The sequence below is a fragment of the Cynocephalus volans genome, chromosome 13 (assembly GCF_027409185.1).
Source record: "Cynocephalus volans isolate mCynVol1 chromosome 13, mCynVol1.pri, whole genome shotgun sequence".
NCBI lineage: Eukaryota > Metazoa > Chordata > Mammalia > Dermoptera > Cynocephalidae > Cynocephalus > Cynocephalus volans.
In genome coordinates, this window is record NC_084472.1 from 68,600,652 (window position 1) to 68,615,449 (window position 14,798).

The following is a 14,798-nucleotide window of genomic DNA, read 5'->3' on the forward strand; positions in this document are numbered from 1 at the left end:
TGCTGGGCCAGTGCGGTTGTTGACCTTTGTCTTCTGAAACTCAGCAGTTTTGTTTTTGTTCCTCTTTATCATGTAACATGAGACTTAGTGACTTTATATCAGTATTTAAATGTTAACTTTACATGATAGTATTTGTATTTCAGTCATGGGATATCAGGATAAGAGTAAACAGTGCCTAAGGGCTTCACCTCCTCTTCTGGGAAAGGGACAAAAGCTCTTTCTGCTGTAGGTTATACCCAGGATAGTTGCATCATGTTAGGCAGAACTACTATGTTATTGTGACATCTGGAGATTAATTATGTGTAGTGGATTGAATTATGTCCCCCCTGAAACTCCCTGAAGCTTGATTTGTGTCCCCAAGTTTTATGTGTTAGAAACTTAGCCCCACTGTGACTGTTAAGAGAGTGGGAAATCCTATTATGGTAACTGAAAGGTGGAACCTTGAAGAGGTGATTGGATTATAGGACTGTGTAGTAGAGAATGGATTAAAAATGGTGGTCAGGTGCGTGGTTCTGAGGGCTCTAAAAGAAGAGGAGAGTCTCTGTCTCTCTCTCCTCTCTCTGTTTCCACCATCTTGCAATGTGAGATCCCTGGGTCACTGTTGCCACCACCAGATGGACTTTGGACCTCCCAGCCTCAGAAACTGTAAGCAATAAATTTTGTTTTCCTTTATAAATTACCCAGTCTCAGGTATTCTGTTATAGCAACACAAAATGGACTAATACAGTATGGTTTACAGAGATGAGTGTGGATGCCAAGTTGACCAGTGGTGGACTTGTGATGGTTGATTCTAGGTGTCATTTGATCAGATAGATTAAGGAATACCTACAAACCTGGTAAAGCATTATTTTTGGATGTGTTTATGAGGGTGTTTCCAGAAGATTGGCCAGGGACCCTGAGTGAACTGGGTGGGAGAAATACACTCTCAATATGGGTGGGTACCATCTAATCCTCTGGAGACCTGGAGAGAACAAAAACAGAGGAAAAGGCGAATGTCTCTGTTTCCACTGGAGCTGGGATACACTCTGCTGTCCTGTTCGTGGACATCAGAACTTGAGACTTTTCAGCCTTTGGGTTCCAGGACTTACACCAGTGACAGCAGCAGCACCCACAGCTCTCGGACTTTGGACTGAGAATCATGCCATCAGCTTCCCTGATTCTGAGGCTTCAGACTTGGACTGAACCACACTACTGGCATCTGATTTGCAGACAGACTGTCATAGGACTCCTCAGCCTTCATGATCAAGAGAGACAGTTCCCCTCATAAGTCCCCTCTCATATATGTATAAACATGTGCTACTGGTTCTGTCTCTGGAGGTGTTGGTACCAGGAACACAAGAGCCTGTGTGCTCAGCTCTGTCCTCCCAGTGCCTGGCCCAAGCCTGGCCTGCTGTGGAGTAAATCACCACTGGGTGGGATGGACGTTGACACACGGATCTCTGGACTGCCTTGTGTTAGAAGCCAAGTGGATGTGCTGCTAGCTAGTTTTGATGTAAAAAGCAGACACGAACAAATAGTGGAAGTGGCATTTTGTAAAACCCTGGACTTAATGGATTTGACAACCTGCTGCTTCCATGAACCTGAGCCGTCACTGACTTCTCCGAGCCTAGCGTCATGACAGAAAAGGGCTTCTCTAAGTGCCACTTCTAATTTTCATTCAGAAGGTCCTTCAGAGAACGGTGTTTCATAAATCAAGAGAAATTAAAAACTCCAGTCACTTGGCCCTTTAAACATTATATTGTGAAAATATTTTTACTCAGAACTTTTCATGAATCCAAGGGTGGTCTGGAGATTTACAAGTGAATTATTTGAATATTTCCAGAAATGCAACCGTACACATGTGTTCTTGCTATCTACTAGCCAAACAGTTGCAAGAAGTTGTATTAAAATGGGAAAGCATGAGAATGCAAGTGCCTGCTGCCTCGCAGTGAGGAGACTTGCTGTCATGTCACCCACGTATGGAGCTGCCAACGTCTATGTACGATTTCCTTTTGAAAAATGATTGACAGTCCCCTTTAGGAGAGTTAAAGTTCTTCCAGAGGATTTGCACTTGAATTATGTATTGGTCCGTTTCTGTTGCTTATAACAAAATACCTAGAACTGGGAGGTTTGTAAGAAAATGGAATTTACTGCTTACAGTTCCAGAGTCTGGGGAGTCCAAAGTCCAGGGAGCACATCTGGTGAGGGTCTTCTTGGTGGTGGCTTAACAGCAATGCATGGCAGAAAATGGCAGAGCAGCGAGAGAGACTAACCTTCTCAGTTGGCTCCTTTGAAAGCCCTCAGAGCTACTCCCTTGATCACCATTATTAATCCATTCGTTAAGGCATGGTGCTAAGAATCTAATCACCTCTTCACAGCCCCACCTGTCAATTACCATAATAGGATTTCCACCCTCACCAGTTACAGTGGGGTTCAAGCTTCTAATACATAGAACTTGGGGGACACTATTCAATCCATATCAAATCATCTGTTAATATTCATATAACTCATATTACAAAAGGCTTTGAAACTCTTTGCCTGATGTTTCACCTCATATCAGTAAAAAAATTGTCCCTGTATTGTGGACAGGGGGTGGGGTGTGTGTGTGCAGAGGAGGCCCAGGTGGCAGCTGGGAGACCCGAGCCCTCCCCTCTATCGCCCGAGCCCCAGCTGTTGCTTGGGTGCACTTGGCCTCTTGCCTTCTCTGCTGCATTCTCAGTGTTTCTTGTTTTTGTTTCCCCTGGTGTATTTTATTTTTTGGCAGCTTTATTGAGATGTGATTCGTGTACATACAATCCACCCACGTGATGTGTACAATTCAATAGCTTGTGCTTGTGTATTCACAGAGTTGTGCAACCATCACCATAATCTGTTTTAGAACATTTTCATCACCCCAAAAAGAAACCCTGTGCCCGTTGGCTATCACCTGCCCCTCACAACCACACCATCCTGCTCAGGCCTGAACAACCACTAGTCTACTTCCTACCTCTGTACTTGCCTGTGCCAGACTTTCATGTACACGGAATCATACAATACATGGCCTTTGTGTCTGACTTCTCTCACTTAGGACAATGTTTTCATTGTTCATCCATGTTGCAGCATGTATCGGTACTTCGTTCCTCTTTATGACTGAGTAATATTCCATTTCTTGGATAGACCACATTTTGTTTATCCATAAGTTGGTGAGCATTTGGATTGTTTCCACTTTTTGGCTATTATGAATAGTGCTGCTGTAAACTTCATATACCATTTTTGTGTGGACATACGTTTTCATTTCTCTTGGGTATATGCCTAGGCGTGGATTGCTGGGCAATGTGGTAACTCCATGTTTTGCTCTTTGAAGAACTGCCAGACTGTTTTGCAAAGTGGTTGCACCATTTTACATTCTCACCAGCAAGGTATGAGGGTCCAAATTTCTCCACATCCTGCCTCCACTTTTTATCTTTCTGATTGTGCCATTCCAGCGGGTGTGAAGTGCTATCTCAGCATTTCTTTTCACACACACTAAATACAGAAAGGATTTCATTTCCACATACTGAAGATTGGAAATAGGATTTAAAGTCATGTATGTATGGAATCCAAGAGTTGGAAGGGCAAATAATAAGGAGCCCCCAAGGAAAGGCCTGCCCCCAGGGCTGAGGTCCAGACCTTGGCGGGGAGGGAGTGGCCGTGGCCCAGTGCCCAGCAGAGACATCGCCCTGGCAGGACTTGCTGGAAGTCTGCCCTCTGGGTACCAGGGAAAGCTTGTAGAGGGAGGTGTCTTGTTGAAGGCACTCAGCTGTGATGCCTCCCAAAGGGGCTATCAAGGTGCTGCTGACCCCCATGCACTGTGGGCCAGCCAAGAGCACAGGCAGATGCAGGAGCTGTCCCTGTAGGCAGCTGTCTGCAGGGAACATGCGCTGCTTTGTCCAGCCAAGGCTGCCAAATTCTGGGAATCAGTGTAGAATGAGTTCTTGTCTACATATATAATCCACACTTTTAAGAATTAGCTTTATTCATTGTAAAGCTTATATTTTGTCCACTTTGATGACTATTTTCACTCACAGGACAGACCTTAGATGAGAGAAGGGGTGCTATGTATTGGGGCGTCTCATGCCCAGCACTTAATAGAATGGAAATGTCTGGCTGGTTGGCTCACCTGGTTGGAGTGAGGTGCTACAACACCAAGGTCAAGGGTTCTGATCCCCATACAGGCTGCAAAAAAAAAAAAAAAAAAAAGGAGCAACTCCTGAAGGAGGCTTATCCTAATCTGATTGACAATCTGATGTCAATCGCCTTACATGCATGCATGTGTGACTCAAACCTTTGTGCTGTCTCTCTCAGGGATCTTTGCATTTCAACTCTGTTTGTCCTTAGGAAAGAAAAGCTGTGTTCGGTGCTGCTGGAACAGCATTCACCAACAGTTCCAGAAGTTGTTCTGTGCGGGGGAAGCCCTTCCCTTTAGCATGGAATCAAAAGCTCGTCCTGTACTGTGTTTGCTTCACAGCAGGAAGCTGGCCACTGAGAAAAACAATGGCTGTGTCTGATTTAGAAAGAGACAGGACTGACTTTGCCACATTGTAGACCTAGAAGAGAATGTGCTGAGTGGAGGCCTTCTAACCTGCAGCAACGTTTAACTTCTCCACATGACTTAGGGAAAGTCAAGTTCATTTTGTTTTTGTTACTTTTTGGTATCTGGGTCATAAAAAGTTATGCTAGGAATGCTCAGGACCCTTCCACAACAGTGTACTAACTAGTGAGAAGATGGGCTACGCTACTGTAACCGAGGCTTCCACGGGATGGAAGTTTCCACATCTGTCCTTCAGGTAAGAGTCAGCACAGGAGGTCCAGGGCTGGCGTGGCAGCTCCCCTATCATTTGGGGTCTGGGCTGGTCCTCTTTCATCCTCAGTCTCATCTCATGGGCCACAATCTCTGCACTGGAGCAGCCAGTGGGAAGGGCAGGAGGCTGGGGGAGGGATGGACAGGCTCCTTCCATTTAAGGGTACAGCCAGAATTCCAAGTATCTTCCATTTGCACTCTACTCTCCAGAAAGTAATCACGTGGCCACTCCAACTGTATGAGTGGAGATTGGAGAACAACAATCAGCTTTCCCCAAATTGGAGGTCAAGCTTTAAGTTCTTCATTGTACCCCAATTATATCATGACATTAAGGAAAACAGAAAGAAAAAGAAAAATATTTAAACAAATAAAAGACATCCAAATAAACTGGAAAGGAAAAAGTGAAATTGTCTCTGTTTGCAGACAACATGCTCTTATATATAGAAAACCCTAAAGACTAAAACCCTTAGAACTAGTAAACTAAATCAGTAAAGTTGCAGTATACAAAATCAACACACACAAAAATCATATGTATTCCTATACAATAAAAACAAACTATCAAAAAATAAATTTAAAAAATCATTTTATTTGCAATAGCACCAAAAAGAATAAAATACTTAGGGATAAATTTAACCAAGGAGGTGAAAGATCTGTACACTGAGAATTATAAGACATTGGTGAAAGAAATTGAAGAAGACACAAATAAATGGAAAGATATCCCATGTTCATGGATTTAAAAAATTAATATTGTTACAATGTCCATACTACTCAGAGCAATCTACAGATTTTATGTGATTCCTATCAAAATTCCAGTGGCATTTTTCACAGAAATAGAAAAAATAATCCTAAAATTCATACGGTACCTCAAAAGATCCCAATTAGCCAAAGCAATCTTGAGAAAGAACAGAGCTGAAGGCATCACATTCCCTAATTTCAAAATACACTGCAAGTTATAGCAATCAAAACAGTATGGTACTGGCATAAAAACAGACATATACACCAATGAAGTAGAATAAAGAGACCAGAAAAAAATCCACACATTTATTGTCAATTGATTTTTGACAAAGGTGCCAAGAATAAACAATAGGGAAAGGACAGTCTCCAATAATTGGTGTTGGAAAAATTAGGTGTTTACATGCAGAAGAATAAAATCAGACCCTATCTCACACCTCATACAAAAATCAACTCGAAATAGATTAAAGACTGAAATATAAGACCTGAAACTATAAAATCCTAGAAGAAAACATATGACACCAAAAGCCCAGGAACAAAACCAAAAATAAACAATTTGGACTACACTGAACTAAAAATCTGCTCAGCAAAGAAAGCAGTCTTCAAAATGAAGAGGTGACCTATGAAACAGGAGAAGACATTTGCACACCATACAACTGATAAGAGGTAATATTGAAAAACTATAAGAAACACATACAAGTCAATAGCAAAAATAATAATGATAATAATAACTGGATTAAAATATGGGCAAGAATCTGAATATACATTTTTCCAAAGAAGACATACAAATGGCCAACAAGTACATGAAAAGGAGCTCAACATCACTAATCATCAGAGAACTGCAACTCAAACCAACAGAGATGTCACCTCACACCTGTGAGGATGGCAAGTATAAAAAAGACAAGAGATAACAATTGCTGGCAAGGAGGTGGAGAAGAGAGAATATTCACACACTGTTGGTGAGAATGTAAATTAGTACTGCCATTACGGAAACACTATGCAGAGTCCTCAAAAAACTGAAAATATAACTACCATACGATCCAGCAATCCCACTTCTGGGTGTATATACAAAGGAAATTAAATCAGTATCTCCAAGAGGTATTTGCGCTCCCATGTTCACTGTAGCACTACTCACAACAGCAAGGATACAGAAACAACTAAAGTGCCTGTCAGTAATAAATGAGTGAAGGAAATGTAGTATCTATACACAATGGAATATTAGTTAGCCATAAAAAAAAAGAAATCCTACCATTTGCAACAACATGGATGAATCTGGGGGATTTTTTTTAACTGAACTGTTTGTATTTATTTGTTTGTTTGTTTGTTTATCATTACACAATGTAAACATTTTTTGTAGCCCTTCACCAATTTCTCCCTAACCCCTCTCCCCCTCCCCCTTTCCTACCAGAGAATCTGGAGGATATTGTGCTAAGTGAAATTAAGCCAGACACAGAAATACAGATACCATATGATGTCACTTAAGTTTGGAATCTAAAAAAGATGAACTCATAGAAAACAGAGAATACGATGAGGTTTGCCAGAGGCTGGAGGGTGGGGGAATATGGAGATGTTAATACAGGGTACAAACTTTCAATTGCAATAGGAACTGGTTCTGGAGATCTAATGTAGGGCAGCACCACTACCCGGATTCTTGGTAACGGGGTGGGTGTAGGGGTAGGTGAGGAAGAGGAGAAAGTAAAAACTGGCAAACATTGTGTGTGCTTGGGGAGCAGAGCCTTCCCTCCTCGCATGGGTGAGGCCTGAGGCCAATGATCAGTGGAGCTCCCACGAGGCCAGTTTCAGTCTCGCATTGGGTGATTTTCGAGGGCGCCACATGCCACACCAGACACAGAAGGATGACGTGCCCAAGTGAAAGGGGTCCTGGACATCCTCAGCAATGTGTAATGAGTCCTAACTTCTGGAAAACCTCCCTGTCATTCCAGAGGATTCTTTGTTGGTAGATATTATTTGTCCTTTCATTCAACAAATAGTTACAGAGGAACTTTCAAGTGTACAAATCCCTGCAACAGTTATTAAGAGAGAAATGTTATGAAAGGAGATGACATACGCATAAATAAAGTATAGCATGGGAAGTGACAATACCATCAACACACTATGAAATAGCAATAATTCCTTTATATCAACAAATATGCTGCCTATAATCTGAGGTCAAATTTCTCGTATTGTCCATAAAAAATGTCTTTTAACAGTTGGGTTTTGAATCAGAATCGAAGTAGGATCTATGCTTCTCATTTCTTTGGTATATCTCTTAAATCTTATTTTTATTCTGGAATGTTACCCTATCTCATTTTTTCTTGTCATTTATTTACAAAAGAAGGCAGGTCATTTTCCTGTAGAAAAATCCACAAGTGTTTAATAGTAACTGTTAGTGTTTTTAAGTTTCTGCTTTATTTGATAGTATATAACCACCAACTTAAATTGTTCTCTCACTCCAACCAAATAAGCAAAGAAGTTGTGTAATTGGGAATGATTTGTCCTGTCTTCTTTTATTTCTATTATCATCTGCATTTTTAACACTTGGCAAATGTTATTTTTATCATCAAAAAAGTATTCACACCAAAATCAGGGGTTCAGATAGATCTCTGTACTGGCCAGCCACCCCCCTCCCCCCAAAAAACAGTATTCATTTTTTGGAACAATGTATCATATTTTGCTAAATAATAAAAGTGGTTCATAGTACTGCTTTTTCATTTTATACCTCTGAGCTTCCGTCCAGTTTAAATGCCTGAGCTCTGCCCTGATTTTCTGATCTAACCTAAAGTTCTTGGAATGGGCACCCTACCTCAGCCTGACCTCTCAGAAGTGACTATGTGCAAGAGGAAATGACACCCTCCATCTTGGGGAACTTCAGTGAGGATTGGAGAGCAAGTTGGGAAAGTAGAGCTGAGGTCAGAAGCGTGGGTGTGGAGCCCACTCACCCTCACTGTGTGACCCTGGCAGTTTCTTAGCCCCTCTAGAGTCTCAGTTTACTCATCTGTGAAATGGGATAATTACCATATCTGCCTCATGTGATTGTCAAAGTAATTTGGTAAAATCATTGCTGTTAAGTGCTCAACACAGCGCCTGTCCTTCCTATGTGTTGTTAATACTAGTAATTATAATAATTAGTAATAACAACACTAATAAAAATATAGAAATATAAGTTCGATCGTATTGCAAATTGGACCTTACTGCAAATAAAAATTAAACCGTAATTAACAAATTATATGAGGGTACTTTGAAAGCTCATGGAAGGATTTTATTATCTTTTAATTTTATTTTTCCATGATCTTTTTGAAGTACCCTCCTATGATGTATGAAGTCACTAATTCTCTCCAGTGTTGTAATCTGACAATGCTGAAAATATCTAATTCTGGATTTGGCTTCAAATAAAGTGATGCTGATTTTCTTGCATCATGAGCAGATGAGCACAGTCTATGGCTCAAGGTAGTGAAATCCTAGTTCCGAGAAGCCCCCAGCAGCGTTCCTGGAGAGCCCTGTGAGTGGATCGTCATGACAGAAACTTGCCAGCTCCAAAAGCACAGGGGAGAGGGGAGCTGGGGTGGAGGGTTGTTACAACCTGGAAGGTGAAGGTAACTCCTACACAGGAGGACACAAGGGACTTCTGTCCATAAAGCACCTCTCTGCTAGCCCCACCGTGCCCCGGTGTCCAGGGTCTCAATTGCTCTTTCAAGCAGCTGCAACCCTCCCCACCGCCCCCAGCCTCAGAAACACTTTGGTTGGAACAGAAGCACCTGGCACAGCACAGGCACAGCCCAGGTAAGGATGTACACCCAGCTTCCTGCAGCCAGCAACACATAAAGCTGGGGGCACTGTCCCCTCTCGACCCCCGAAGGAGTGAGATTCAGAAACCCCTGAGGGAGTGGAGTGCATGCTGAGCAGGAGAGGATCAGCATTCAGAGGACGTAGGCACAGATGGAGCTCCCCACAGACTGCAGATGAGGATGGGACCCCTGCACTGCCCAGATGCAGCACCAGGGCACTGGGCACAGCAGAAATGTGTTTGTATATTTCAGCTTTGCAGTTTGCCAGGGGCAGCCTTGTTACCTAATTTAGCACCTTGCACTGCAGGCCAAAGGTTCATTCAGGAGCGCTGCCTGGGGCCATCACCCAAAGTCCCTGTCCCTGCAGACAGTTCAGGGTTCAGGTTTGAGCTCATGGTGTCAGGGTCACAGACGTTAGTAATTCCACGTACTGGTCCTGGAGGCTGAGGATATCCAGGATGCAGACATTTATGCCTTGTGAGGCACAGTGATCAGAGAACACAAGCCTTTAAGGGAACTGTCCTTAAGGATCTTCTCCCTGATTCTGCTCTCTTCCTATTTGGGAGAGTTCATATCTGGCAGCATTTCAAATGGAGTCTGTGTGTTGAGCCTGGCACTGGGCCGGGCTGTGGAGGCATTGCCTTCCAGGGAGTGAAATCATTGTAGAGAAGTTCTGATGAAGAGCCACATGAGTTTACTCTTGAAACTCCCCATCCATGTCAGACAGAGCAGTTACAAGATTTTAAAATTTTAATCAAAAGGACATACTTTCAAAAACATATTAAATATCCCTACTGAACAGACACAAAACAAAAATATTCGGTGATGAGCTGGGGCCAAAGCTGCAGCTTTGCTGGACTGTTGTTGCTTTGTGTTGCTTTGCCCCCCCACGGATTTGTCACCCCTCTTCTCCTGGGTGACGGAGACACAAAGGATTACTCAAAGTCCATCTCTTCTGAGCAGTGAGAGGCCCCGAAGTGGTTAAATTCCCTGGAACCCTCCAGCGAGAGTGATCCCTTCCTTGGGAAATTAACCCCGAATTGGGGCTCTCTTCCTGCATTTATTTTCCAGACCAGGAAGTTACAGGAAGGGAACATAGGTGGGATTATAGTTTAGCAGTATAGGCTGGTAACTTTCAGTGAAACAAGCCAGATGACATTCCAGTAAGGTGATTTAACAAAACTTGACCTTAGCAAGCATTCCTTCTTACAGCAATTTCTCAGTATCTTTACATAACAATCAGTAACTAATCTGTCCTTGAGCCAGCAACCTTGCTTTGCCACAAATCTTTATCTTACACCAGAGACTTATAGCCTGAGGAAAATGTCCAGTCCTCAGCAAGGTCAATATTTGAAACTGCAAGGCTTTGGAAACCCAGGCTCTGTGAAGTACATATGCTTTATAGTATATTCCACAGACTGTGGGTCTGAAATAAGCCATAATATCAAGGAATAAGACTCCTGCAGGGAAACTGGGCTCCAGAATACCCCAGGTACAGAGCACAGAGGGCAGCCAGAGACAGCCCCACTGCATACAAGGTGGGAACTGGTAAGCCTTGGGGCAGGTGAGCAGGGCATGGGGGGATACCCCATCCCTCCACTGAACACTATTTGGGAACTCTAAGACACCAGTTTATGACCTGGACCTGGAATGAGCATCTTCAGGCACCAGGTGGAGGCAACCACAGCATTCATGGGCAGACGTAACTATAGAGAGAGAAACAACTGTGGTTCAAGTTGCACCTCCAAGATACAATTCTAAGGGCATAAGAAAGAGTTATAGCAAGTACAATAGCCACACAGTTTATTGGGAAGTGGATTGACTGCCAATGAAATGCAGACAGAGAACATGTTTAAAATGGATACAAAGGAAGTATGTTTAAAATCTTGCAGAGACCAGTGAACGACTAACATCCATGTAAAAGAATAAGAAATTATAAAACATAGGCAGGTGCACGTGAATCAAGAACAGATGGATGTGAAAAACAAATACTCAGACATCCTGAAAAGTCATTGAAATCACCCAATAGTGTAAATTCTGGACTGGACACAGTCAAAGAGAGAACTAATGAATTGAAAAAACTTTATGAAGAATTTGGCAGAAAGCAGAGCAGAGGGAGAAAAAGAAAAAAAGACAGAAAAGCGAAGAGACCTGGAGGATATAGAGTAGATCAAAAAATTCCAACTGTAGAAGGAGTTCTAGAACCAAAAAATAGCGAAGTGATATCAGAACAGAGAATGACTAGATACCTTACAGAATTACGAAAAAGAAGACTAATGAGTCTTGAGTTTGAAAATGAACTCTGAGGACTGAACAAGATAAGTAAATGTATGAGTCAGACACATCCCAATGAAAGTGAGCAACATCACGGATTCAGAGGAATCGGGCATCACGGAGAAGGAGACGAGCAGACATCGACAGCCCCACGTGGCACCGTCCACAGCACTCTGACCTGGGCAGCGCTGGTTGGATGCACAAGAGCACAGAGGGCTCCAGCTCAGGCTTCAGCAGCAGCGGCACAGGCTTTGCAGATGAAGAGCTGGAAGGTTGGAAGGCTTTGGGTGGGTGGAGGGAGCAGCAGGGAACTCCAGGCAGGTGGAAGAGTGATGAGCAACCGGCCAGCTGGGGCTTTCCAGGAGACGGGAGACTCTTGAGACTGCAAGCAGAAAAAAATCTCTGCCCAGATTAAAATTTTGGTTTTCCCTTCTTGATGCTTATAGCTGGGTAGTTTTGTTAGTAACACATTGTGCATTTCTTATACAATGTTGAGGCAGAACATTAGAGAAAACAACTATGGTATCCTTCAAGGCTGTGCACTTAATTATTCAGGAAATGTTGGTGGGGGTCTTATTCTGTGACAGGCAGTGAGTGCTTAAGCACTTAGGCGTGTGGAAATAAGGGACACAAATTCTTGGCATTCCTCACCTTGCATCTGCATCACTCCAGTCTCTGTTTCTATATGCACATGGCCATCTTCTCTGTGTTTCTCTGTGTCCTCTCCTCTTCTTAGGACACTAGTCTTTGGGTTTATTGCCCACCCTACTCTAGTATGATCTCATTTTAACTAATCATATCTGCAAAGATCTTATTTCCAAATAACAGTCACATTTCTGAGGTTCCAGGTGGACATAAATTTTTGGAGGGACATTATTCAACCCAGCACACCTTGATTTTTATTTTCTTTTCACTGTGTAATATCCTATTATTTGTTTACTTAATAATTATTTGCCTGACTCTTGTGAATGTAAGCTCCATGAGGGCCAGGACTTTGTGTCCCTTATTTCCATAGCCCTAAGTTGGGAAGAGGCCAGGAAGGACCCTCCCCTAGAGCCTTCAGAGGGAGTGTAGCTCTGCCGACATCTTGACCTAGGACTTCTAGCTTCCAGAACTGTGAGAGAATAAATGTCTATAGTTTAAGCCACACAGCTTGGGGTACTTTGTTACAGCAGCCCTGGGAAACTAATGCAAAGGGACAGGAAAGTCCCTGCCCTTTCCTTGAATGTGCCCTTGTTTTTGAATTTCCATTTGTAGAACTTTTGTTCACAACTAAGAAAGTAGCCCTGGATACTGTTCCAAAAGGCAGCCGAGTCCTGGAATTTATTTTTCCCTTTATCCCTTAAACCTTGCTTCCCAGCTGTCAAGGACACCTAAAGCCCCTGGCTTTGAAGTCAGAACAATTTGGCTGTAAGCTTTAGAGTATTTGGTAATTACAGGTTTCTAGAAAAAAGAAAGGTGTTCTTTGGAGACAGCTGCATTTGGCCCCACCAGGTCTCCACTGGGCCGTCTTCTTCTGACTCCTGGAGAAATCTCCATTCTCTTCCTAGTCAACCCCCTCCTTCTGTCCTAAATCCCGGTCTGTCCTGGTTCTCAGCTCCCACTGACGTTACCCCACACCCCCGTCCTTCTCTCTCTAGTTCTGCTGCCAGAACACCTGATGTCATCTGCTGTTTCCTGAGATCACTCAATCTCTCCTGCAGGTATTTATCCTATTAACATTTCTACTCAAAGGTCACTCAAATGAGAATTAAAAAAGAAGGCAGTGAGTGGCTCTGGTGGGGGACAGTTCACCTGGGTTCTGGCTACAGTGTCAGCACAAACCCATTGAAGGCTTGGGACTTACACCTTTCACCTCTCAAAACTGAATCAAAGGCATGCTCTTGCCATGGAGGGGCTCACAATCTGGCTTTATCTGGTGACAGTGCTGTCACCGGTATAGTATATTTCACTGTATCAACTTAATTGTCATTAGATTCCTTCCTGTGGAGGAAAAACCAAGTATCTCCGTTAGTTCATTCACTCTTTATCATTTGCTACAAGCTGCCCCTCGTGTTTCCAGATGACAGAAGGCTCTGGAGGGGGTAAAAGTCTGAGCTGTCCCTCTGGTTGATGTTTGGAGAGGTCCTGATCCCTGGCCAGACTGGAGGGTGTACACAGGGTCAGAGCCAACGTAGTTTCAGCCGCTGTCACACTAGCAACACTTGCTGCCTATGCAAACTTTCTCTTTCCGGTGGCCTCCTGGTTGTTGGACTAGCTGTCCCCTATCCAGGATAGAGTCCTCTGCGTGGGCCGCGGGCTGCGGATGCTGGTGCTGCTTATGCATTATCTTGTGTGTACCCTTGTCATTGCATGGTGGCTGCTGTGGTCCCTGTTTCAGAGCCCTTGCCACCTGCCCTGAGCCACCCATGACTGGCGCTGTTTCTCTCCCAACCTGGCTTCTGGTAACTTCTAACTTCTTACAGCCCTGCCTGACATTCAGGCAAGGGCTCTGCTAGCATCCTGGCAGACAGGGTGTCCTTTGTTAGTATGTCCAGCCATTTGCACGTGGCGTGCGGGCATCACCTTTGGTTCTGGGAATGAGTCTAAGCTAAACTTGGCCTCAGCCAAAGCTCTTCTTGGGGTCAAACCCACTGATCAGACCTGACTAGAGGATGGTGCAGAAACACAGTTCTTGGGACTTTCTGGGGAATTTTGCTTTTGAAACTGCTTCCTCCATCCCACAGTTTGTCCGGGCTGCTCTCCAGAGAAAGCCATGCCCCAGGTGCCTCCTTCCTCACTTGGGGACTTGCTGCCAGAGTGAGTTATTCTATCTGCAGGGAATCAGCAGAATCCAGAAAAGCCTGTTTCTTCTTGTTTTTTCAACCTTACCATGGTGAGATAATCTAGGCTGATAAAACATTTCTTGTTATCACAATCTCATCAAAGCAGAAACAGGGGGCCGGCCCGTGGCTCACTCGGTAGAGTGCGGTGCTGATAACACCAAGGCCGTGGGTTCGGATCCCATATAGGGATGGCCGGTTTGCTCACTGGCTGAGCGTGGTGCTGACAACACCAAGCCAAGGGCTGAGATCCCCTTACCGGTCATCCTTTAAAAGAGAAAAAAAAAAAAAAGCAGAAACAGGACTGAGCATCCTCTTCCAACAGTCACACAAGGACTCTAGAGGACATGGTGAGTCAAATTCCTGGTGTCCAAGTTGACCTGGCAC

The 14,798-nt window shown here is 43.7% G+C and overlaps 1 protein-coding gene across 1 annotated transcript in view; it reads left to right on the top strand.

Moving 5' to 3' along the window:
* Positions 1-11,785: 11,785 nt before the first annotated feature.
* The window catches only part of CNDP1 (carnosine dipeptidase 1), a 33,956-nt gene continuing 30,943 nt past the window's right edge, over positions 11,786-14,798 (top strand). Inside the window, 1 exon segment of the mRNA XM_063076696.1 lies at positions 11,786-11,861. Within this exon segment, the coding sequence (XP_062932766.1) occupies positions 11,786-11,861 (76 nt within the window).